We start from the raw sequence: 26,556 nt of genomic DNA, 5'->3' as shown, positions 1-26,556 counted from the left end.
GTTTTGTTGTGTGAATAAGAGCAGTCCAGTGAGAGAAATAGGGAAAATGAACCTGCAGTCTTTGTCAGACACAGGTTTTGTGCTCACGTAGTGGGTATGAGCTGCATCATTGCTTTTCATGGAGCTTGGAAGTGATGTGGATGCTTGATCTCCTAAATAGCAGCAATAATGCAGAGCTGAAAAAACCCAGACCCGAGGTCCCCTGTGTATAATGAAATACGTAAGTTTTGTGTAACTGGGCATTTCTCTGAAGGATTTTGACAGATGACTCAAACTCTTTTGCATTAGTATTCTACTGTCTGTTGCAGCAGTAGAGATCTTGATGCTGCTTTTTTGCTTGCTTCTCTCGGTGAGTTTCTGATTTTGTCAGCTTTGCCCATGTACAGAGCTGTTGGGATTCATCCAGAGAAAGCAAGTGACACTTAGTACCATTTGCAATTTTACTCTGACCCCGACAGTTGCCTGCAGGAACTAAATAAGGACTATTTCTCTGTTCTGCAGTATAGAGAGATACGAATCCTAATATAGGAGTGCCTCAGAGCAAGAGTCTGTCACTTGCTTCCAGCCATAAAAAGGGGTAGTTAGGAGCAGTACACTTGCATAGCCTTTAGGCCAGTGGCCTTACTAAGCCAAGAGTGAGCAAGCAAGGCTTTCTGCCGTATCTCCTAAACACAGAAGTACAAAGTCACCTAGTGTAACAGGATGCTTCCTAACGCTGCAAAACTGTCCCTGGGAAGAGGCTTCAAATTCTGATGGTCTGCTGATAGTTAGAAAGCCATTGAATTCTCCTTAGAAATCAGCCTAAGATTTGCAATTGAATATACCCTATCTTTTTTAACACGAAGTTTATCTCCTCAGTTATCTGTGTGGTTCAGATTAGAGATTACTTTAAAAGTGGGGAAATGATGGAAAATAAAGAGATGGGAGGGATTCCTGCTTTGTGAAATGTCTTTTCTAAAGCAAATGGTCAGCTGCATGCCTTGAAAGTGAGAAGATCAAAACTTTGTTGCCTTTAAGCACAGAGCCAAGTCCAGTGTGTCAGTGCTGTTCCTCTGCACTACCTTCTGCACAGGGGTCTGAAGCTCATCAGTGAGTGGGAACATGGACATTGGGTGGAGACTAAATTCCAGGCTCTGATGCACAGGGAGATGTAAAGACTAACCAGTAACTCAGATTTAACCTGAAGATTAAATTCTGTGTGCTGCCTTAAACCTGGGGCCTTATTTAGAGGACATTTTTTTGCAGTAGTTCAACTCACTCAATTCTAACCCAAACTGAAGGGTGCTATGGTCTCACTGCCCTAAGGGACACCAAGAGGGTGGAAAGCACAAACAAGGTGTAGGAAATGCTTTTCTTTGAGCACATCTATTAGACTTGAGATGCTGGCTGTGAGTGTACCAGGTACAGACAAAGAAAAGGGTCTGTGGTTAAAAGTCACCAATTTTCAGAAAAACTTAAGAGTTCAGCTGAGTAATATTACGTGGCTGCAGTGTGGCTTCAGGTGAGAATATAGTACACTTTCTACTTGAGGGTAGCCAGAAACCAGGAGAATGGATTTAAATGGATGCACTGTATTGGCTTCAATAAAGAACTCATCCTCTGCCTCCTCGAGCAGTTGCTTGAGGTTTTATCCAAACTTGTAGTTTCAGAACAAAAGAAACTTAATCTGAACATCAAACCTTAAATCTCAGGGTGTTAAAATTGAAAGGTTGAGTGGGTTTCTGTCTGTGCTAAGCTCCTGGTAACCCTCTTATTTTAAATTTTCTGTCTCTCCAGCTTGTCCTATCTCCTACACTTTTGGTCTTCTTTCTGCAATTTTCTGGTTTACTGTCTTCTTTTTCTTGCCTTCCTTCCTTTTCCTCTTCTTGCCTAAATCTTTGTTACTGGGTATTTGCTGTAAGTTTAACAAAGAAAGCTTGTCTTGACAGAGTGTTGGTGACTTCTGTGCAGTGATGCGGGTTCAGCCAGACACCCTGTACATCTCTCCTAGCTGGGCAGAAACAGAGCCTTAACTGGAAGTTAGGAAAACCAGCATCATTACAAGGGCTGTCAACAGCACATTAATAAAACTTATTTCTTCATTAGGTAACAAGTAAGACCTGATGGTGCTTTTTATAGAAGGTGCTGACACTGTTACAGGAAGCTGCAGGGCTTTGCTAAGGGAACTGGTACCTTTGTGCTGAGTGGTAGCAAGAGAGTGATCTGCAGTAATATATTCAAGCCCATAACATTTCCTAATTTGAACATATTTTATTTAGTGCTTCAGGCTGAACCATGGTTGCACTGTGTAAAGCATAATGGAATGCATGGCCGAAGCAGCTCTGTCAAAATTGTGGCAGAGGAGAAAACAATAGTAAAATTAAGGGTGTCAACCAAAGCTTGCTTAGTTTCCTGGTCCTTCTTGAATGAAAAATATGAGGAAATTGTTAGGTTCCCCAAATAAAGTCCTTGGGTGATGTCCATCTGTTGCTCATTAGTTGAATCTCAGCAAAGTCAAGAGGATCAAGTGTACTGGTCCTCTGTAGGCAGTCTCTCTCCCTCTCATGCCAGAGTTGAGCTCTGCTCTTTGTCCTGGCAAATTCATGAGCAAATGGCTGTGGAGAGGTTTGTGAGAGTTGTTGTTATTTCCTTCCAGTTCTATTAAGAGAAAACTGGTTAGCCCATGACAGGAACATCTCTTCCAAGTCCTGAGTTTTCCCACCTCTGCAGGCTGAGTCAGGAGTCAGAGAAGGTCATAGCAGAGAGTTATTGAAAGGGACAAAAGAGTTGATGAAAATGCTGCTCAGTTGAGCAAGCAGGATTAACGTGACAAGGTGAATACTATTAGCAAAAAAAAAACCAGGTCACTCTTTTTGTTGGTGTGAAACTGCTTTCTCACACCTGCTCTACACCCTCCTGACACATGGTCCTCGGTTGAGCATGTCCCAAAAGCATGACTGACAGTCCCCATGCCAGTCTTTTGGGGTAAATAGACTCACTACTCTGAACCTCTTAGCATTTGTGTGGCAATGACACATAGGAGGACTTCAGGAGAAGTCCTGGGGCTGATGAGTAACCTCTAAATATGGACAGTCAAAGGAGAAGCCATGGCAGGCTGGGGGGGACAGTGAGTTCATTTTAGGATTACTTAGTTTTAATGCTTGCAGGAAGGTTTCTTCAGGATGGGAACCTTGTTCATTGATACAACAGGTCACATTTTCAGTGGGTCTGTATTACTGTCAAATATAAAGTGTCCAAGAACGCAGGAGGTTTGAGGTTTTCAGAAGTGCTGGTTGCTGCACTTCGTGCTCATTGTTCTCATCTGCCACCAGCCACTTTCTGTAAATTGAATGTTTGTCATGTCAGTGCCAGTGTTGAGATGCTTTAGCAACTTCTTCTCAGTTTCCAAGATCCAAGCAATAATACTGTTACTATTTTTTCTCTTGAAACTTACGTGCACTTCTAGACAGCTCTAACTCTCCTGATACAAGCTACCTCCTCATCCTCTGGCTTCATGTCTCCCTGTTGTGACTAATCTTGCAGTCGTTTGACATGTGGTTATATAGAGGATGCAACAAAAAGTAGTACAGAAAATAAACTTTCAGATATTAATTCATGTGTGAAAGAGATAGCAAGAGCTTCTATAAACACCAGCTTTCAGTCGCTGGTCTGGGGGTGAATACATGGTGGCAACCCTTATTATTCAGATTGCTGTGTTGTTTTCTACTTTTATAAATTCATCCAGCTTTAAAGAAACATGGGATTTGCTTTTATGCAGGCAAAGCTCCAAAACTTCCCATTCACTCCAAGGAGCATATAAGAACCCACAAAGCCTTACTCTCTTGTCAAAAACCTGAAGAAGGGAGACTTTATTCTAAGGAAAAGAGAGCAGATAATTGTGAAAAATATAGCTTTGGTAACTCCCTGTTCAGTGCAAAGACATGAGGTAATTAAACATGCTGTTTTCCTATAAAATAAGTGCCTGCTAGATGTATTGTTCAGGAATTCAATGCACGGATGCTGAAATAAAATCTATCCATTTTGAAGTGAAACAAAAAGGGCAGTTATTTCACATGACCCCAGAAGGATTTTGTTTGGGTTTCTTCCCAAACTGTTATGTTTCAGCACACACCTTGTTAAAACTTGTGTGTGTATTGGGAAAACTAATCTATCATTTCAAACTTAAAACCCCCAAACTCCCAAAGTTTTCAGTCTAAAAATAGCATCAAGATACTTCTCAAGCACACCAGAACACCGTTACGTTTCAGTCTAATTCTGGTCTGTTAACAGGCTTTATGAAAACATTTTCATATTTGGCAAAAGTTGCAATTTCTTTTCCAAAGAGAGGAATTGGTTGGGCAGTTAGTGATTACAGCAGTAGTGATTACAGATATTGTGGTTTTCAGTTCAGTAAGGAAATCCAATTTTCTGCCAGTTTAGCCACTGCATCAGTTGCTATTGCAGAACTGTTCAATTGCTAATATTGCATCACACAATTCTGTGTCGTGTTACCTTTTAATATAACTATAGAAGCACATCTGGCTGTTTTCTTAAAAAAGATGCATAGATCACAAGTAGGACTTCAGGACATGTAAAGAATTATTAGAAAATAATGAGATTACCTCTAATGAGATAAGCTTGAAATCATCTCCCTTGACCATTCCTTGCCATTGGAAAACCACAAAACAAAAATTAATGTGTTTGCTCTTAGCTCCTGTCGTTTGATGTGGCTGTTCATGCTGAAACACCAAGCAGTCCTTGAATTAAAGGTAGTTAGTGCATCCCACTGGGGCTTCTGTTGAGTTCGACCTGCCTCGCAGTCCTTCAGCCTCTGTCCTGGACCAGCCCCACAATGCTCTCCCCAGCAGGCTGAGAACTTGGGAATCACACCATCACCTGGGCTCCTTTCATATAATTAGGACAAAATATGAAAATGTCTCCAGTGAAGTTCTAATGAGATGAAAAATAGAACCTGCAAGCTGAATTACAGCAGTTAATAATAGAACAGCCATGGGGTTTCTTCTCTTTGATAGGGAGAGACCCATTACACACACTTCAGTTCATGTATTTGTCATTTATTTTTTGATAATGTAGCACACGTAAGATCATGTTACAGAAAGTCCTGACTGGATTTTACTCCCTGACCTTCCAGTACTTCCCAATGGTTGTGGGTGCTCCTTTACTATACAGAAACCGTGGCTACTTTTGGAAAATGGAAAAAGTGTGTCTCCTGTTTTGTGTTGCCACATGAGGAGTTAGTAACTGCTATTCTCTTGCCCCTACTGCACCCCATAGTGCACTTGGTTATCCAATGTGGTATAGCTATTGCTAGTCCTGGCACAGCTCAATAGCTTTGAAATCTCAGATCCCCTGCAAAATGACATTCCAGGCCGTGAAGTTCCATAAAGGGGTGAAGCCTGGGAGCCAGACGTCCTGGAAACCCATTAGCAAACATCATCCTGGGGAACCAGTAGGTGGTTTTTGGTGGGGATTATTATCTTTTGTATTGGAAGGTTGTAAATTAAACATGGAAACTTGAAGTTGCTGTGTACAGGAAAGGCACAAGTACAGTCTATACGTGAGTTTTGAGCAGAGATCTCTTGTTCACTTGCACAAGAAAACATTAAAGTAAAGTTTAGGAAAGTGATGGACTGTGGCCTGTGGTGATTAGGGGCTGGATTTAGTGACCATGGAGATATCTCTACTGTTATGTTTTCTGAGCATTTTTCCTTGTCCATTTTTCACGTGGAGCAAGCAGCTCAGAAGAAAGCTGGGAGTGGCACATGCCTAGCTACAGCTAAATCCTCTGAGGACACTTTTTCATGCAGTTGAGGCTTGCTGACAGTAACAGCTACAGACTGTAGCAGCCAAGGGCCTCTTAGGCTCTGTTGGGTTTTTTTCTCATCCCTTCATAAGGCACGTGCAGCTTTGGTGAGCAGAGGTTTCTCACATCCCCAAGATACGCGGTACAGCCGCAACCTCTCTGAAAACACATTACAGCTCAGTGGGTGCTCAGAACCTTCCTGAGGTCACATAGGAAACCAGTGATCAACTGAGCATCAGATCATCAGCAGTTACAGCTTCCAGATTCATATGGACCAGTTGATTTCAGCCTTTTTGGAGGCCTGCATGTCCTGGGGAGCACATCATGCACATACCCGAGATCACGTTGTTCCTTGTGCCGGTTGACTGCGGCCAGAGCAGCCATTCCTGCTCCTGTATGTGTCCCTGCTCATCAGCTGCAGTCCTGAATCCAATTTGTCCATGCTGGGAACCCCTGATGAACAAGGCCCCAGCTCTCCGCTGCCCCAGGAGCATGAGCCAAGGCAGGCCATGGGAAGTGTTGCACAACCGGTATAATTTCACCACATGCTGAATAAATACACTTTTTAGAACTCTTTTGAAGAGATGTTGCCTAATTAATCCTGCAGGGGGTATAATATGTATATTTTTGAAATCCAGTTTTAGCATCGTGCAATTAGCTTTTATGGCCTAGGGATTCTGATTTAAGACATTCTTTAGTTACTGATGGTAATCTGTTTTAATTAGAAATGGAAATGTATTTTAGATCCAAATGTGTCTGAATGGTACAATGTAAAATGATGATTCACAGTGAATACCATTGAAGTGCCTCAAGTCTGGTATTCTTTGTACCTTCTGCAGTTTGAACTCTGAGGATCAACACAATGTTCAAACATCGCTTTCAGCTGAAGCATGTGGAGGCTGAATAGATTTCTTTAGGAAATGGAATAAATATTAATCAACAGGGATTCTTTCTAGGACAGCAGAAGAAAAATCATAGCTTTAGGCAAGAAGGAGGCAAATGTTAGTGGTAACTTCTGCTCCACAGTAGCAGAGCACAGCTCCTGCCAGGGCACAGGTGCTGAGCTGAGAGCAGCATCTTACTTGACTTTGTCTTAGTATCAGAGAAATTACCCAGGCTCGAACATTCCAGGCTGCTTGTGGTGGGGCAGTAGCTGCTCAGAGCTGTGGTGCTGTAAAATTTGATCTGGCAGTGTGTCTAAAACAAGTCTACAGCAAGGCAAGCTCCAGACAAACATCCAAAGGCTGGTGCTTGCTCAGTATTCACTGCAGTCACTTGTCCTGGAGATACTAAACTATCAGGCAGGTGATGCCTGTGTTTAGATATCTTAAAATGCAGTAACAGGTCACCTGTATTCAACAAAGCCTTTCTGGAATCAGAGAGCCTCTGCTGCTAGACTAATCCTTGCTGTTGTGTTCAAGTGTTTCTTTTTCCTGATTCCTTTGAAAGATGGGGCCAAAAGAAAGCAACCACCCAGCAATAGCGAAGATGGCTTTTGTAATGCAAGTTTATTAGGCATGTTGTTGGTAGAGCATTTTTGCAGCTGTTTGCCATGAGACTCAGTAATGCAGAAGGGAATGAAGCCGTTTATGCAGGGCACCTCTCCACATCTCTGCAAAGCTGGATGTAAATTTTTTTTTTTTCCATAAGGAGGCTGCTGGTAAGGAGCAATGATGTAGGCACCATAAAAGCTGTGGGTGGCTCTGTGTGGCCCTTCAGAAGTCACAATCAATCAGTTTCTTAGGACTAGCCTCACTGGGAAGGCTGGTGTCCAGGTCAAGGCAGTGGCACAGCTTCAGAAGGCTGAGACCTCGGCAGGGTGCTGCAGAGAGTTCTCCTGTTCCCATGTAGCAGATGGTTCCTAAGACTTCAAGTTCCTGTCCATCTTTCTTGCTGACGCAGATAGAGTGTAGTAGTGACTTTGTCACCTGAAATTTGATAAACTTGTTGACTGGCATCACGGGGAAGCTTCCTCACAGAGCTGCTCCCTGCTGAGCTGTCAAACGAGAACCAAGATGCAGATCGCGTGAGCCTGTTATATGGGACAGCAAGTGGTGTTCTGGTTTTGCTACTTAAGCTGAATTAATTAAAGCTTCCCACAAGCCTAACTGATAGTCTTGAGTGTGCAGTTAAAAGTCCCTGAGCTGCTTAGCCATTTCCCTGTGCTGTGTTCAAAGAGCAAAGCGTCACAAGCACCAGCAGTTCTTATCTGTGTGTTTTATTTCCAAACCGCTGTTTGCATTGACTTCATTCATTACTTCTTTTAATTCATCCCAACCAGTACCTTTGCTGTGAGCTTGTATTTTCTGCTGCTATTTCTGGAGGACGAGGGCGTGGAGAAAGCTGCTTTGGGCACCAGCCTTGGAGGCTGCAGCTGCAGTGTGTCTGTCGTCAAACACCCCAACCTCGTTGTTCTTGGTGGTTACGTGGTGTCCGCTCCTGCCCTGCACCACTTTTGCAACTTATCCTTATTCCGTTCTTTTCTTTTCAGGGGCTGTCAGAGCCTGAATAATTTAAGAGTGAACAAATGAGAGACGTTCATGGAGGACTCTGTTCTTACCTAGGCACAAATTGACAAGCATGTAGATTGCCTTGGGTTTCCACTGCACCTACCACAACTTTACTAAGAGAAAAGCCCCCTTTCCTAGACATCTGTGTCACTCTTGCTTAGTAAAGTTATTCAAGATCAGCGCCTTTGGAATTGGTTGGTAAATGGACAAAGACTTTCTCTTTGCCCGGAGCTCCTCACAGCCTCCAAGTACCAAAGAGAACTCCACAGCACTAGAAAGCAAGAGACAGCTGCTGAATGTTGGAAGCTACTGCATTTGGCAAAAGAAGCTGACGCTAAGATGCACACAGTTGTGTTTGTTTGTTCTGCTTGTTTTCTGTGCTTTCCGAGCCCTCTGTGTGCCTGGAAAGTTTAATGACCAATCCCTTCTTTCTCAACATGCAGTTTTTCTTCCTATCTCAAAAAGCTTTGGGTTCTGTTCTTGCTTTTTTTATTTTTCCAATTCCAAGTTTGTCACTGATACTCTTCTGTTGTTTCCATGCAGAATTGTTTGTGTACATAGCCACAGTTGGCTTTGAGATAGGGAGACTTAAATATGATACTCAAATATCACTGTCTTCCCTCCTCTCCCCCCGTTTAGCAGAATGGTCCACCTTGTCATAGAGGTTGCTGGCTTCAAGTATAAGGCAGAGTTGACCTTAGCAATGATGTCATTTAACTGAGAATTACTTCAAAATTCTTACAGTAGCTCAATTTGGAAGCTGCTGAATGAAGCTGACCCTTGACACTTCACAAAAGAATAAGGCTTGTGTTTTACTAACAGCTGCTTGGAAACCATGTGTAATAAAGTTTGTTTTTGTGCCCAACATCCAGGATAAAAGATGGCATTTGCCAACTCTGGGTACCCTTACGCTCCCAGAAGAGCAGAACTGCTTTGATCAAAGTTAAAAAGTCTGCTTCTATGTGGGTGTCTAAGCATTTCCCAGTTCCTTATGCTAAAAGTAACAGTGTACTTGCAAAGGCCAGCAAATGCTGCTCTCGTTCAGCTTCAAACATGACATTTTCCTCCTTGTCATCCCATACAGCTTTTCGTAAAGGTTCAGGGTTAAAACTTTTTTATGGAACATGCAAAAATCTCCTATCAAAATATTTCAAGGGGCATTTTTGCTTTGTGTTTGGAGCTTTGTTATTTTTGCTGCTAGCGACACTTATTCTGGAAACTTCAGGGTCGGAGATTATTTTATTTTTGTCACAGAATGAGGAGAGTGTAAATACAAAATGTAAAGTAGAACTGAGAGAAGTGCTTCAATGAGTTGTTTCACTACATTGAAATAAATGTTGATTTGTTCAAAAAAAAAAAAAAAGCATGCCCTTTCTGGATCTTGTTAGTCTTGACTTTTTATTTCCTTTCTTTGCTAAAGAAATGCGTGCCTCTTGACTTCAGCAGTCTGCTCACCCAGCTGTGAGGCATTACGGGAAGGCTGCTCCGATGGGCACTCCCAGCAGATGTTGGACTTGCTGTCACTGTGCTCGGGGCTGGGCCAGGACATGTGCTGGGCACAAACTCGAGGCAAGAGAATGGGTGAATAAAATCAAGTCTGCACAGATAACTGCGTCTGGCCTCCAGCTCTGCTGTGTGGAGCAACTGCTTTATTTCTGAGCTTTTCCACACCGTTTTATTCAGAAAAAGCCTATTCTAAAAAGCTGTTGCTTCAAGGTTCCCTTGAAGGTATGTTACTGCCCTGCCTTGACTTCTGTCTCACAGTACTTCAGGATAGGAGCTGTCTAGGAGTATCTTACCAACAGGTTGGTGGATTCACTCTGAATATTTGTTCTCTTATTATTCTTGTTGTGAACTCACAGCAGCTTATGTGGGGGATCAGATGAGGCTCTGAAGCAGGATGAATTAGGCTGATACATGGAGACAAAAAGGCTCAAACCTCCAACCAGTGAAGTTTCCATTGCGAAAGTTTAATGTACTTCTAATGTACCCATAACAGTTGTAAGCTGTTCTGTGGAAACCCATTTCAGAGCAGGACACCCAGAGGGAGGGACTGCAGGTGTCTCAGCTACTCTTCAACTGCTTGGTGCTATGGGGCTGAGTTGAACACTTTCCTGAGGGTCTCTTTGGAGGCACAAAGAGATGTTCTGCTTTCAGGTGCAGCAGCTCCTGAGTTAAATGCTCATCTGTAGGAAACGAGACCCTGCCCTATATTCACTTGAGGAGTCATCTTGCTCTTTTCTCCTTGCCCTCCGTACGGTCACCGCTGATAAAAGCTTAGATCCACATGAAGCAGCAGATACAATAGAGAACTTCTGCATTTGTTCCTCTCACTAAGCACTCTTGGACAGTACTGAAGTCATGCTTTATTTCAGCAGGTTCTCTCTCTCTGTGCCTTCCCCTTGTGCTGTTTCTCTCCCTGGAGACCCAGCTCACTCATTCAGCATGCTCTCAGGATTTCAGTAACTTTTCTTGCAAGGTCTCTGGGGACCACGCGCCTCTGTGCTGTTTCTCCAGGCTTTTGGTTTTATCTCTCTCTTTGAAACTTTCCCAGAACTGCAGTGACTTTTCTCTGACCTCCAGGAACTGCAGCTCTTGAGCCCTGACACTCCGACTGGCACAATGAAGACCTGGAGACTACTTTGGGATGTCAGCTTTCCCAGCACATGTTGGATGGAAGCTGCATCTGAGCAACACCAGCTAAAAATAAAAGCTATTCAACTGAAGCTAATGGCAGGTTGCCACAAGTTATTGCTCATTAAAGTGAATTGACAGATGCTTAACTTCAGCTAATCATTCCCTGCTGCGAGATCGGCCTGGTATGAAGCATACTCAAACGTGGGAAGGGGATTCACAATAACTAAATTTAGCTGAGGGTATGATTTCCTCGGACTCCCTCTGTAGTTAATGGAAAGAGAGAGGCTCCTACGGGGCGTGTCCCACTCTGCATCGCCCTGGGGCAGAGCGTGCACAGCTCCTTGACTGCCGAGAGCAGGAGGTGAAGCTGCTGCCTGCCACAAAAATGAGTGGCTCCAAGTGACAGTGTTTACTCACCCCAGCTGGGTCAGTGCTTGTTTTCCTCACATTAGGTTTCAACCTGGAAGTGATGATCACAAAGGTGAATATTGAAGCCAACAGATTTGTGACTGTTTCCCAAAGTCAAAACCCGTATGCAGAATCCCTCAGGAGCATCCCCTGCTTCGCAGTGTGGTTAAAGGGAGTTCTGGAGATCATTCTCTATCTCGAAGCAGCTCTTCTTTCATATTTCCAAGAAATGCCAGCTATTCAATAGCAAAACAGTGTGTTCTGAATGTTGTGTGATTAATTTAGAGTCTAGTCCTTTTTTTCCCTTGTTCTTTTTGGAAGTTAGTCATGTTTGCATGCTTGGCAGTGAAACAGAAAGTCAGATTTTGAGGTTTTACATTACAGTGATCAGAAACTTTGTCCAATATGTCTGCTGCTTTCTCTATTGGACTAGAAACTTTTTTATAAAATATTTAACTCCATACCATTATTCTTGAGTTTGGATAGAAGTAATTTCATCCATGTAAATGGAGTTGTGAGAATCTTGCCAGATTGATTTGTACCTTTTGATGTTACTTCCAGCTTGAAGCTTGAAATAATACTCCCAAGACACAAACAGAAAATTCAGTTGAACGTTTTCAATTTGCTCATTTCCAGGAGATTATGAAGTTAGGGAGAGCATTTGATTCTCTGAACAAAATTTGCATTTAGATATCAATGGCATAGTTTGAACGTGTCTTTACCCTCTGGTGTGAAATTCTCTCCTACACGGTCCCATCTCATTTTTAGCTCGAGCTGTAGCACGGGGCAGGTCTGTGGTTGGACACGTGTGGAGCGGCTGAGCAGAGCTGGGAGCAGATGGGGAGCCATGGAAGTCTCCAGGGCACGTTTTGCAATTCCATTGCGAAAGTTTAATGTACTTCTAATCTAAAGGGCTTTTCAAGCCAGTTGTCCTCTGCCTTTGTCTGACATGGGCACTGAAAATTTCCTTGTTTTCACTTACATTCTTCCCCAGAGCCTGTTTCAGAGGCAGTGTCTGAGGAGACAACTTATCTGTTGACATTAGAGGTTGTAGGATACATTATTTGCGTTGTTAAAACCTAGCGTTTTCACTAGAGGAATAGCTGTAAAGTGACTTTGTATTATCCTAATGTTCTTGCCTCCCGAACAAAATCCATGCCAGGTTTTACAGGCAGAATGGGCTCCAACACTTAAGCCAGGATCGGTACTGTCATCTGCCTCAGCCACAAAGTTTTGTAACTCTGACTCGTGCCAATAAAAACGTTTTCACTGAGCATGTTTTGGACATTTAATACAAAAGCACAGAAAAGACCAAAGGAGCAGTGTTCATACCTCATTCTGCCATGTTTGCATCCATCAGGTAGAGCTTTAGTCCTGAATCCCTTGAGCAGATCCAAGGGGGCTCTCAAAGCAGCATTTCCCAAGGGGTAGTATAAAGGTTCAAGAGGCTGAGAACTGTGACCTGGAACCTGCAGCCTGGATGATCATGGAGGTGCTCTTGAAAAGGACAGGAGAGGGTGCATTTGATGGTTTAGATGGATCTTGTTTGTTTAGCGTGAAATACTAACACAGAGGCTTTGTTTGTGCACAGGATGAGTCTAGAAGATTCCTGCTTTCCAATAAGTTTTGGGATGGAGATTCCCATTCTTTAGGAAATTTACTCAAGTAAAGACCAAGTCTTTTACCCACATCTGATTAAATTCTGTCTTCGCACAAGTGTTATTTTACAGGAACCACTAAATGTGGAAAATGGGCTCTGTTGAGTGCAGCAGAGCTGATTTATGTGCCCATCAGTCAGATTGCCATTATTGGCTTTCATTCACAAGTGGAATTATCTCTGTAAAAAAAACCTGTTGATTTAAATGCACATGCTACTAGGACTTCAGAGTTCCCATTCTGGCTCATTTTCTTTGATGTCTGTGGAAAAATCCTTTTCTCTCAGGCTGTTTTTCTGGGATGTAAATGGAGCCATAGATAAATCAGAAGAGGATTCACCTCACTTAAAGCAAGACTGTGCCCTGCTCTAGTCTCCTGTTTTCATAGCTATATTCTGTATTATCTTCTGGTTATGGACACATATTTCTTTCCTATCCTTTATGATCTGTCATTATTATGCATCTAATAGAGAAGAGTAATGTTTTCTTCAGAGTTGCTCTGAGAAGCCTTTCCTTTCCCTGTTAGAGATCTGAGGTCCTGCAAAGGAGTCTGGTGCTGCCTGAGCCTGATCAGACAAACCTCCCCTCCCATGTGTGTTCTGGGGAACAGGGAGGTAAAAATAAAATGCCTTGCATTTATGTTCCAACAGTAATTCCTACTGACTCAAATGAGAATATTACTGTGCCTCTAAAACCAGGTCTAAGAAATTTTTGTTTTTCTTTTCACCCGAGGTTGCACAGAACTGGAACCTTCTATTTTTCAAGTACAAGAGCTGTGCTTTTACAGATGTCTGTTCATTTGACCAACAACAACAAACATTTCATGGCTGCAGCAGTGCAAAAGCTCTGAATGTTAAAGCCCTTTGGTCTGGCTGAGTATCTCTCACAGTCCTCTTGCCAGAGGTTTCTTGGAGGTTTTCTTAGGAGTGTTTTGGAAACCATCATTTCTTCTGTCTGAATGAATGGTTTGGCCAGGAAATCAATCTAGCCACACGAGTCTGCTGATCTCCCTACACCCATTTTGCTTCACCAAATACCTTTTTTTAGATGTGTGTCCTGGGACATTGGTGGGAGGACAGCTCCTCAGGGCAGACCCGCTGCAGTGTGGGGACAGCTGCTGCATCTTTCCCAAAAGCTCTCTGGCTTTTCTTAAGCAAACTGTGTTTCCAAAGAGCTCTACTAATGCAACTTGAAAAGCACAAATGTGCTAGTGCTTTGCAAGAAGAGCGTGGTAACGTGTCCTCCTCTTCCGCTTGATCCACCTGGTGTCTGGGTCTCGGGCCAGTATCGAGTGTCATGATTAATGTGTTTGTAGCCATATGTGCCGCAGAAGCAGAGCTCATGTGGCTGAGGAGTTTGTCTGCAAGGTCTTTCCTGGCAGATTTTTTTGTGTTTCATGTTTCTTTCTCTCATTTTGTGAGCTCTGCTCTTCCTTGAGCTCCAGTCCTTCCTCTGCAACCATGTCGCTGTGACCTGCTTTATGTGCCAAGGAGATCATTCTCAGCAGGGCTGGCAAAAGGCAAATGTGACTTGCTCACAAATGTATCCAAATTTGCAGTTCCTTTGAAAAAGAAGAAAAAGTTATGAATATTGTGTGTGGACTCTCAGTGTGGCTTTTGGATACTGCGTGTTCGGTAGAGGAGGGAATTGGGATGATGGGATGGGAGTGCTTTGTACCAATGTGGGGTGTGGGCAGAGATCAGCACCTACCATCAAAGGGCTCTCATGGTGGCTGTGGAGCAGGGAGATTGATGCCAGCCTTTCTCTCCCACCTCCCTGCCTATTGCCCAGCCAGCAGAGACTGCCTTACCAGGCAACATAAGGCCGTGTTTCCAGTCTTGGGCTGCATAGGCCAGGCAAAGCGTGGGCTCTGTCCCAGATGCCTTACCGTGCTGAGCCAGGGCAGTTCAGCAAACAAGGAGAAAGAACGGGACTTCATATCTGACAGAGTTGCATGGCATGACCAACATGTAGTAACTCTTTGGTAAACAGCCTTTTTCATCACCAAAGGCATGACCTTGAGCAGGAAAATCCAGAGCCTTTTTCAGGTGGGATCATTTGACGGTGTAACAGCCTCCCTCTGGAAAGCTGTGGGTTGGCTTCTGTCATGGCTGATGGCTCTGAAACCCTGATGTTCAGTCTGCAGGGGGTTCCTGGCTCTGGGTGTCAAAATTATTGCAAACAGGCAGGGTGGGCTGTGGGCCAGCTTGGGACTGGGGCTGTTTCTGCCCACATGCTGTCTTCCTAGGAATGACAGCATTACTGACCGTCACTTCCCCAGGACAGCTGAGCAAAGAGTGCGGTGGCAGGAGAGGTGCTGTGTGTCTGTCCATGCCCCAGCTGCAGCTGTGCTGCTGGGGAAAGGAGAGGGAAGCAGCAATGCAAGGGCCTGACCCTGCTGGGAAGGGAGGTCCCTGCCCCTTCACAGCCATCGGGGTTCCTGGATTTGGCCCTGCCTCAAGCCCACCAGGCTGAGATAGGATTGCCACCTCAGGAACAAACCCTTGGGGTTGTCTCAGGCTTCATTAGCCTTCTATCAGCTCCCTTCCCTTACCAAACGTTAAATTGGCAAGGTGCTGTCAACTGGAGGTGGGGGGTTGGACTGCATTACTTACAAGCTGTAGTAAAAACCTCTCTGTACATCAGCTGAGATGTGGTGAGATCAGCTCATCCTTGGTTCTCCTCAACCTCCCACCAAGCCCAGTTCCCAGCAAAGGCAATGAGTCCATGATACAGCAGCTTCCCCCAAATCATCCCTGGGAGTGGCAGCCCCGCAGAGCCAATGCTTCCAGCATTTCTCCATCTGACTGCAGCCCAGATCCCTTTGCTGCAGTAATTCCCAAAGTTAATCCTCCTGCAGCAGCGGTAGGAGCGCAGGCACCTGCGGGCACTCCTCTCAGCAAAGCCCCTAGGCCAGGAACCTTCAAGCTTCCCCCACCGCCTGAGGGGCTTTCAGTGCTGCCAGGGGTGCGAGGGCACTTGGAAAATCAAACCCACCATCGTGAAACCCTGAATTTTGCTGACGCAAGGCGCGCTGATAAACTCACAGAGCATCACGTGGAGCCTGCGAGGGAGAGCTATCCAAAGCCTATTGAGGGGGAGATAAGCTGGCCCCTGACAAACACTATCTTGCACTCGTTGATTTAACGCTACTTTGTGTACATGGAATAACATCAGCAGGAGCTGGCTAAACCCAGGCCTTTTGGAGATAAGTCTGCTACTTTGCCCTTACAGAGGAATGCCAGAAAATCCCCAGCAGCTCCACCTGGGATCCGCTCCACCTGGAATCTGTCCTCCTCCCAGTTCCTCTTGCTCTCACTCCTGTTGTCAAAAAGCAGATGATTGAGATTTTCTTCCTGTCTGGAAAATAAACTTTTGACTTTCTCTCTAGCTTATTAAAATTATTCCTGTATGTTCTAAAATTTAACTTTTGACCTCAGGTATGTAATAATTTATTGGTTCAACTTCTGACTGATGCTGTGTATGGCTATAAAATATTCTGACTCTAATAGTCTGCATTGTGCAAGCTGGCAGACAGGGCAGGATGCAATCTCTGCTCCGTGCACAGAGAGCTGCAAGCAGCAGCTGTGCCCAGAGGGGATATGATTTCTTCATGCAGGTATCAGGAACTGGCTTCTAAAACAATACAGGTAATGATTCTCTACGAGAGTAGCTCTCGCTCAACATCTGTACAACCCAGCATCTCTAATTGTATTTATTGCTGAACTGAGAATATCTGGATGCACCAGTCTATTTTCATGTATTGTAACTTCGGTTTTTGGTTCCTGCTGGGACAGATAAAAGATTCAGTGATAACAATGTAAAAATGTTTGATAACATCAGCTGGCTCCTTTCTGATGTACAGCCTGAGATGTTTCTTACAGGAGTGCAACAGTGTCTGAATTTTGTAAAAAAAAAAGAAAATCTTTATCCTAAACTGTGTGGGATTAAACATCTCAGTCCCGGATAGGGAGGGGAGGGAGTTGCCTTGCCATGGTTTCAGAAAGTTGAAAGCGCGTCACTTGTTCCTGAAGGGCAACTGGGAAATCTTTGAGCAACTTGTTTGTTTTGGTTTTAAAGCCTTACTGACGTTGGCACATCTTTGGTCTGTTGCATTTGGGGGGAGTAAGGAGGGTTGCAGCCCTTTCTAAGGTGCCAGTCTGAACATGTGTATCAGTAACTGAGGGTGGATGTCGTTCAGCAGAACCTCCTGCTTCCATATAATGAAACTATTTCTTAGTTTTAAGCCTGTCTCGTATCTTCTTATTAAGAGTTGCCTTTGGTTTGAACAGTTTGTCGTCTTTTGTAATTGTTCATTCCAGTTGCTTAGTTCTAGGGAATGTGTGAACTCTTCTGACAGATTGCTTTCAGAGGCAAAAGAGATAATTTTAAGGTGCTTCAAATGTTAATAATCAGTCTAACTAAATCATGTCATTGGGGTCTGTAACCAGCTGAGAAACAATTATGGAATTGGAACCTGACAATGTGTTGGTGTCTGTCAGGTCTCCTGTAGTAATCTACTTTTTGTGCTTATTTTCTTCCTGGCAATTCACAATGAAATTGTGGGAGGAAGCTGAGAAATTCAGCACTTAGCATGAAAATCAGGCTTCCATAAAAAAAACCTGAATAAAAACCTGCATTTAAAAAACTTCACCATCTGTGATCTTTCATAAGGACAGATAGTGTGGTAGGAAATAAGAGAGGTGTGTGAGATTGTGGGAAATGCCCATTGCAGGGCATATTCCTCTCTCTGGTGTGCAATAAAGTTTGCATAAAGTCCATAGGTCACAAACCCTTTCCCCAAGGCAGGCTGTGTTCTCATGCTCAGTGCTGCGAGCGCCTGACGTGCCCTGGGGAGCAGAGGGGTGCTGGAATGAGCTCTCACCTGCGCCGTTTTCTTGCAGAAGCATATTCAGTCTCTTCCAATGACAACGGGGGCAAGTCTGACTCAGTGGCCAACTTACAACCCCAGCCATCCCTCAACTCCATCCAGAGCTCTCCGGGCCCCAAGCGCTCAACCAACACCCTGAAGAAATGGCTGACCAGCCCCGTGCGCCGCCTGAACAGTGGGAAGACCGAGAGCCACATCAAGAAACAAAAGAAGGTGCGAGATGGCAGGAAGAGCTTTGACCTGGGCTCCCCAAAGACTGGAGATGAAACCACTCCTCAAGGAGACAGCGCAGATGAGGTGTGTGTTGGTGTTTGTTAGTGTTCATTGCAGGAAAGACCGTGTATCTGGGATATTCTCCTCTGTGGGGTGTGAGTCATGCTTGAGTAAATGCAATTCCCTTAGGGTCTGGAGGGAACAGCCCGTGGTACATAAAATTGCGTTGTTTAAAGCTCTGTTGCAAACAGCTTTGTCATCCAAAGAGCAGTGGAATATATAAGGAACAGTATTTCACAGTTTGCATATATTATTGTGCTTTGACTAGGTTTTTTTAATAGCCAATTAGAAAGCTGCCAGGGAAAGAAAGGAAGTTATTCTTGAGCAGCTGTTACCACTTTTTGCTGAGCTTCATATCACCTTTATGCTACAATGGCAGTGTAATTCCTTAATAAAAGAAAATACTCAGAGAAATAGCCATGTTTCTTTTAAATCTGCTATACAGTTAAACGTGCAGTTTTTCTGCAGGCATGTTCTCCACCAGAATGGCACGTTTCTGATAAAGTGAATGAGGAATTAATGCCAAAAATGCAGAAGATACTAACTGAACATAAATAGAGAAACACATTTTTAAAACTGTACATCGAACAGTTCTTACTTAAATGAAAAAACTACTATTCTGTCAGCACACAGATGTAGCTGCCTTAGCTGCATAAGTGACCTATAAACCATATTTCTGTAAGCCTTAAGATGCAGCAGGATTAACCAGCAAAACCTTATGTCTTTACTGCTTCTCTTCCATTACCTGCAATTCCCTCCATCCAGCAAAATACTGAGCTGAAAAGATAAAATATGCTGTCCCTGTTTCTAATTATATTTAACTTTTCTTCAGAAGAGCAAGAAAGGTTGGGGAGAAGATGAACCAGATGAAGAGTCTCACACACCTCTTCCTCCTCCTATGAAGATTTTTGACAATGATCCTACCCAAGATGAGATGGTAAGGCCTCCCCTACTATATAATTTTTATGTTTAAGTGCATTTCTCACATAGCTATATCACAGTGGTTTCATAGTGGTCTTCTAGTATCAAGGGCCTAGACTTGTGGTTATGAGAGTCTCGTATATGCAAATCATAATCTAATACCTTTCTCCAAGTGGATTTACAAACGAGTGGATTTTGCTGGATAAGCAATTTAGCCCTGGCATCCCATCTCATGACAGGTCGATGGTGTGCCTGTGTTGTGTGTGATTAGAAAGCCCCTGCAGATCGATAATGCGTGTTTTCTACATCTGTTTGAAAAGTGCTGTTGGTGTCTGTCTGTAGCAGTAGAAATGGTGTTTGGTGGCACCATGCTGCTGGTGGTAGTTGTCTGACATGAAGTCAGAGTTTGCTGTGGTGGTTGGCCCTGTGGCTTGCAGAGTCCTGTCTTGGACTCGGGGTAAGAACCTGTGAATATGGCTGAGACAGTGGTTTGCATTCACAGCCAGTCCTGTCTGCATGTGTCCCCCCACCCTTTCCTGGTGCTGTCATCTCCCTTGTAGAAAACCATCCTCCTGTTCTGCAGTTTCCTGCTTTCCTGCTGGCATCTGTTTTTAGCACTGCCACTTCTGTATCGCTGTCCTCTGATTGTAATTGCTGCAGGCAAAGAGGCAAGGATAGGGGAGATTAATAAATTGTCAGGAAAGAAAAACCAAAACAACCCAGAATGTTCTTGGGGAAGGTTCAGGCAGAAGTTTGGAAATACAGAGAGAGGAGGATGTAAATATTTCTGGGACTCAAGGAGCAGAGTGATGGAGTAAAGGATTCGGGGGCTTGCTGCTAATCTGTCAGGAAATGTTATGACATTGTGGTGGCAGCAGGAGCAGAAGGAAGCAGCTGGAGCTGTGGACTCCTGCCCTCAGAGTGCTCTGTGTGCTGCTGGCTGTCTGGCGAGGGGCAGAGGCGAAAGGTCGGCGGAGCAGAGCCCTGGTGGATCCATGCCCAGCACAACAGCAATTGCTCCTGGCTTGTTCCCCATGGCGTTTAGCTAAACGTTTGGGGCTTAGTTTGCTTTTTGATTTTGGGGATATGGTTTTATTTTGTGTTTTGTTTTAAAGAAAAACAAAACTGCTGCAGCTCGGGTCACTGTTTTTGGTGTCCAACATGCCATGTGATTTCAGTATTTCGTGAATACATTTCTGACAGCATAAATGTTGTGGAACTAAGCTGTTTTCTGCTTCAGATGTCTGAGCTTTACACAGTGTTTTGGCATCCTGTTTCTTCACCCACTTCTAAAACAGAAGATTAAATAGAGCAAGATGCATCTGAAACCCTTTTTTTTCCCTGTTTTTTTCTTGCCCTACTCAACCTTTGTCATGGGGGTAAAAAACGAAAGCCCATAGGGTCCTGAATTTCCTGGCACAGGAGCACCGTATTAGCAGTGTTTGAGCCATGCTGGAGCTGAAAGCTCCTTAATGGTGTCAGTTTGGGCACAGTGGCCTGCTCATGTCCTCCCTGTGTGCTTACAGGCACAGGCTTAGGCTGCACCAGCAGCAGCAGTGTGGGGCAGTAGCTGTGGTAAGTAGGAGAGGTGTGCATGTATGGGAGGTGACACTTTTCCCTGAGTCCATCTGCCAAGCAGCAGTAATCGTGCCTCACTGCTCCTGGAGGCTCTCATAAAGACAAATTACAAGATTTCTTTGTATTAGAAATTCTTAATTTGCTTCATGAGAAATAGAAATACCATCTTTCAATTTGCCCCACTCAAACCAGACTCCTGTCGATCTCAGAAGTTTTATTTAACCCCAGAATTCTTGTAGGCAGCAAATGTTTTCATGCTTCCTTCAAAATCCTGCAGTTATTTACTTTTCAGAGACATTGAGCAATTTCAGTTAAAATAAGTGAGAGCAACAGCTGTTTAGTGCCTCCAAAAATTGGACTCCTCCTGCTAGAAGGTTATGTTTGGCAGTTATCATCAATGTATTTGTCCAGTATCTCTTCAAAGTCCTTATTTTCAGTCTTTTTTTTTTTTCTAAACACATCTGTCTGCATTGCAGGTGAAACAGGCAGGCTGAGTTTTTACATTAGTATGAGATTCCTGCATTACCAGCCTAATTCCTCAATTACCAGCCTGATTTCCTGTAGTTTTTGTTGTTGTTGTAATTAGAACTGTTGATTAGATGTATTATTTGTGGAAGACAAGTTGATGAGTAGCAGTGTGTTCATGTTTCTGTTCTGTCACAAGGCTTCTGGTTAGGATTAATCTCCTTTGCCTCTTTTTTTCTTCTCCTGGGGATGTGTCACTCAACAGGAGCAACCTCCCCAAAGGGCTGCTGACAGAGGTGGCTAGCTGCCCAATTCCAGCCATCACATTTGCACATCTCTCTCCCCAGCACTGTTTAATCTCAGATGTGTGTTCGCTGGCACCTGCACAGTGACTTCATTGAAATAGCTGCCCTCCACAAGACTTTCATTAAGCAGCTGAGAGATGAATAAACTTTTTCATAATTTATAAAATTTTAGCCATGCTTTAGTCTGTGTCAGCCTGACAACAAAAGGGCTTGTAGTTTTAGTCAGTGCTTGTATTGCCTTCAGAAGAAATGTATATACAGGTGAGCTAATAAATCCCAATTCCCATAGCTATCAAGTGGGTTTGGGTGTTCAGACTGAGGTTAGGACAACAATCAAGGGGTGATATGCCCTTGTAGAGCAAAAACCTTAAACTAAAACTGAGTTTTTCCTGCCCTCCTGTGCCAGGTACCCAGGAGAGATGAGATATGTAGGGATGTTTTGTCTCCACTCGTTGCTGAGAAGGGACAGAGGAGTTACACATTTTAGATAACTGAAGTTGCATGAGTGGGAGGTGTCATCTAAGTTCATTTGGAGTTGCAATTGATCTGTGGGGAAGGGATGGAGGTGATTTGTTCCCCCCTGCCTCCCTCCCCTATTGCCTGTAACTCCATGTGTACCTTGTGCTTAACTGCCTTTATTAAATATGCATGTATGGGGGAGGGGGTAATTTCTTACATCTGCAGTAAGAAAATCAATTTTCTGGAGCCTGTAAGACCTTAGACAGCCTCAGAAGGAGGAACCAACTTTAAGAGTACTGTGACCTGTTTGTAAATGAACTTCAGGTCTTTGCTGCTGTTCCCTGGTTCCAGTCTTGGAACTGCTGCAGGGAGATGTGCAGCCAGAAGTGGATGGCAATTCCATGCTTGTCTGACACAGCAACACTCGCTCACCTGACTTGCATGTGTCCCTCTAACCCTCCAGCCCCCTTTCCATGTTCCTTCTCTTGTCTTGGAAGCTTCTTCACTGAGCACTTGAGTTTCCTACTCCCTTCTCCCTTCTCCCTCTCCCTACTCCCTCTCAAGCTAACTTGCTTTTCCTTTGCCACCTGGTGTCTTGCAGTCCTCTTCTTTGCTAGCTGCTCGACAGAGCTCCTCCGATGTCCCAACTGCTGCGGATCTTGTCAGTGCAATAGAAAAGTTGGTCAAAACTAAGCTGGTAAGTTTAGTGTTGTGAAAACTGTGTACACAGCAGGCCCGATGTGACTCTAAGGAAGGGCTTTAAAAGGCTGCCTCTTGTTCTGGTTTCCTTGCTTTCTACCTTCATCTGCTCTGCTTTTATTAACCCTGTGTGCTCTGCTTCTCAGTAGTGCCCAGTATTTTGCTCCCCTGTGAGATGAAGCCTACATCTCACGTAGGCTCTGCACTGCATAGTCAAAAGTCACTTCTGGAGTAGGCTTTGCAGAGCGTGAGTTACTGTACTGTACACTTTCTGGGGTCTTGTTGGTATTCAAATGTTACACAGTGGGATGTTTTGTTTGTTTTATTTTAAAGATTGTTCTGAGGCACAGTGAGTTTTACTACCCACGTGAATTTGTTTGGTGTTCTGGTTTCAGTAAAAAGACCCTCTAAAGAGTAGAACTGCTTGAAGTACCACAGCTGTGCTTTAATTGTACAAAGATTCATGTGTCACTTTTAATCTGCCTTGTCAACTCTTTCTTGCAGGGAGTGGAATAAGCAATAAAAATGCTCTGGGATTAATTTGGTCAAAATTTTCAGTATTGTGTGTTCTCCCTGCTGATCCCATGTCTGCTGGACAAGGAGTAAATCCTGTTTCATATCTTGGCTTCTTTTAAGTTTTCCCTGAGCAGTTCAAAAATGTTAATGTCAAAGCTAAACCTTTTTCTACATGTCCCAGGACCTCTAAAATTAGCTAAATGCTTTCTCTGAACAAGTTTAACATAATTAACAAGCAGGGATGTGATGAGCCTACAAAGGTTCATTTCCTTACATCTACTGGAACAATGAAGAGAGTAAAAAAAATTTTTAAATCCCCACAGTGATCATTAAATTACTGCAACTCTGAGCAAGCATCTTTATCTAGTGAATAATTTCAGAAGGTTTTGGTATTTTCTCGGTTTGAGATGTTGGTACAGGAAGAGAGTCAGCATTCATAGGGTGCTTGATAAGGCATGAGTGGTAAAGGAGCTCTTTGTGGCATGGGAAACCAAGAAGGCTATTCCCAGAAAATTCACTTTAAATAGTTTTATTCCATCGAGGGACTAACAAACTGAAAAGTATTTCATTAATCCGGTTAGACATATTTTTTTGATGATATTTTATTTTCTCTCCCCCACATGCAGTCTGTTAGACTATTACAACTACTTTCAAGGGATTTGGGGCAAACTTTAATTATTGTGGAATGTTGCTATGTGTCCATCTATTTCTTTTTGTGTTTTATTTTACTACAAGAATCCCCCATTCAGCTTTTGGCAGAGGAACTTCTAACCATGTGTAGCCTAACAATGGTCCTGATTGAGACATCAAGATATTTCCAGGTTGATTTGTAATAATTTGGAAGAGTTTTCTTTTCTCAGATCTACTGGAACATCTTTTTCCACCTTCTAACAAGAGGATGACAACTCTGCTTTAAGGATTTTTTGGTGGGGTCCTACATCAACCTAAAACTAGTTTGGTTGTGTTTCACGAAGTCCTGCAGGAGAGTGTTTCTGAATACTCTGTAGTGGTGGTTGCAGAACTGACTTGAATACTGATGCTGGAGTTCAAGGAAAATGTTTATTCTGTTGTTCTTTGGGGTTTTTTTAGACCCTTGAAGGAGGATCTTACCGAGGAGGCTTAAAAGATGCCACTGGATGCTTAAATGAAGGAATGACACCTTCAACTCCCCCACGAAACCTTGAAGAGGAACAAAAAGCCAAAGCAATGAGAGGCAGGATGTAAGTTGTATTACTGGTTCTTTCCAAAATATGTACCCAAGGGGGACACACAGCAGCACTGCAGGAATACTTTGTAGTCAGTGAGTGAGTGTGGAACTGAGAGTAAAGCTGTGTTCTGATTGCATCTGTTTTTCTTAACATGCAAAAACACTTCATAAAAGCACTTCCACACACAGGAAGCTCATCTTCAATCTAAAATGTAGAGCTTTTACACCAGATAGCAAATATCTATTGCTGTAAAAGCCTCTGAAGAGCTCAGCAGGTATTACTGAGATGTGTGCATTGGTAATTACTGCATTGCCAGAGGTGAAAGCTCTCAGAGGGGGAATATGTGGTTGACCTTATTAGGTACCTTTGAGAAAAAGAACAGTGAATCCCTCTAAGATTTTTTGAAAGAGATATTTTTTGCCCTCATTATTAGCATAGGAAGGGACAGGATTCAGATCCATCTGTGGTGGAAATGTGCCACTGAAGAAAAAGTTCCATTTGGGAAACCCTCATGTCTGTGGTAATGAGAGAAAAAAGAAGTGGTGACAGCTCATGAAAGTTGTTTTTTAAAATTAGCTGTACACTCCCTTAAATTTAAAAATAATGCTTATTCCTTCAAAGCCTATAATGATTAAAGCATTTCTTAAATGTGTGTTCAGCTGAAGAACACAGAGAATTGGAGCAACGGAATCAAGAATTTTATGAAAGAAAGCTGAAGTAGCTGTTTTCTTTGTATCACCTCTTACACCAACAACAGGAACTGCAATGATTAATCAAATGGTAGATTGAGGGGAGAAGTAACATTCCATACAGATCTCATGGGAGTGTGGTAAGGTGAGAGATGGAAGAAGAGCATCCCATTTTAGGAAAGATGCCAAGTCAGAGGAGAACCAGAGGAAGTAAGAGCAGTGTCACAGGTCTGTGAAAGCCATCATTTGCTCCTGCAGTTTGTTGTAGGAAGCCAGAGGAGGGATACAGTGAGGAGCTGGAGCAACTCCCAGTAGCAGACAAGGACATGACACTCCTGCATGTGTTTCTGAATGGGAGACGTTTTCTACAAGGCAGCTGTCAGCCTCCCCACAGGGAACATCTCTGCCCATGACTGTCTCCTGAAAGCTCCTCAATATTGCAGGATCTGGAGTTCCTCTGGTGGCAGTTCATTAATTAGGTGACTGGCAGCTAACTGCAGGTTGCAGTTTTAGTGCAGAGACCTCTGCCAGTGTAAGAAGAGCTAGAGGAACGCTTCTGGCAGGGACTGGCAGCCTATTACGTGCAATTAGTAGCTGCCAGAATTCCTGAACACCAGGATGTTTAGGAGCACCTGCTAGTGGCTTTCAGCATTAGACATCTGTCTCCCCCTCCAGCTCCTTTGTGTCTTCATTCTGTGTCTCTCCAGCTTGCTGGATTTAATTCCACAGTCATGTGAGGCAGCTGATCTCCCAGCTTGAGCTGTGACCCTCCAATCCCCACAACACAGCAGCTGAACCCTTGCACAGGCATAGGCAGCAATGTCCTGTGTTCCTGGCAGCACATGCATGCCAGCAGTTAGCCCTGGGGTTAGGAAATTCCTTATTCCATCAGGCTTGGTTGCTGCATTTCTATGAGCAGTAAGACAGTAGTGTCTCCTTGAGTGTCATTGTTCAGTATAGGTCTAATAGGGAGTTTCCAAGATATCCAGATATTCAGACTCAGTCAGAAGTGAGGAGGCTCTAACCTTGCTCCTGTTCATGCCAGTTTAAATACATCTGTGTAGTCAATAACTGCTGGTGACCAGTGCAATTTGCAAGCAACTCCCTGCCCTGTTATCAGAGCAGGAGATGAGTGAACTTGAATTTTTGTCTACATGCATCTTAGAAACCTTAAATTTGGGAGTACTTCTAAGGTGCTGCATCAGGTAGGCTTCAGAGAATGAGTAGAGATGGTCAAGGTTGATTTTCCTGCTTGGTACGAAGAGGGGAGCAGAGGGAACCCTGGTGCTGAATTTAAGGTAAGCAGTGGAGGTGCAGACCCTGAGTCCTAGTAGAGGTGTAAATTGGCAGGTTTTGTCTGTTCACCAGAAACCTGGCTGCTGCACTGATTTCTAACAAACACACACCTGCCTGCATGTCCTGCAGCATTATGTACTACAGGTACCCGCTGCTTCATTTTTAGAGCAGAACTTGGCTGGGTGTATCCTTGCAGTAACCTCGTAGATAGGAGAGGTTCTCCCATTCCCTCTGCAGCTCTCT

The 26,556-nt window shown here is 43.7% G+C and overlaps 1 protein-coding gene across 12 annotated transcripts in view; it reads left to right on the top strand.

Moving 5' to 3' along the window:
* Positions 1-26,556, top strand: part of KALRN (kalirin RhoGEF kinase) — a 483,534-nt gene that overhangs the window by 408,203 nt on the left and 48,775 nt on the right. For 8 of the 12 annotated variants that reach the window (XM_042041538.1, XM_042041539.1, XM_042041540.1 and 5 more), the window contains 4 exons: positions 17,918-18,201; positions 19,010-19,114; positions 22,507-22,602; positions 24,210-24,340. In XM_042041538.1, the coding sequence (XP_041897472.1) occupies positions 17,918-18,201; positions 19,010-19,114; positions 22,507-22,602; positions 24,210-24,340 (616 nt within the window). Of the gene's footprint in view, positions 1-8,294; positions 9,693-17,917; positions 18,202-19,009; positions 19,115-22,506; positions 22,603-24,209; positions 24,341-26,556 lie in introns of those variants that run through there. The other 4 variants (XM_042041537.1, XM_042041542.1, XM_042041541.1 and 1 more) reach the window with 4 other exon arrangements.

Source organism: Corvus kubaryi, unplaced genomic scaffold, assembly GCF_017639235.1.
Source record: "Corvus kubaryi isolate FWS band 111438036 unplaced genomic scaffold, C.kubaryi_AGA036_p1.0 37396, whole genome shotgun sequence".
Lineage (NCBI taxonomy): Eukaryota > Metazoa > Chordata > Aves > Passeriformes > Corvidae > Corvus > Corvus kubaryi.
Note: the sequence above shows the minus strand (reverse complement) of the source record. Positions and strands in the feature narration are given on the sequence as shown.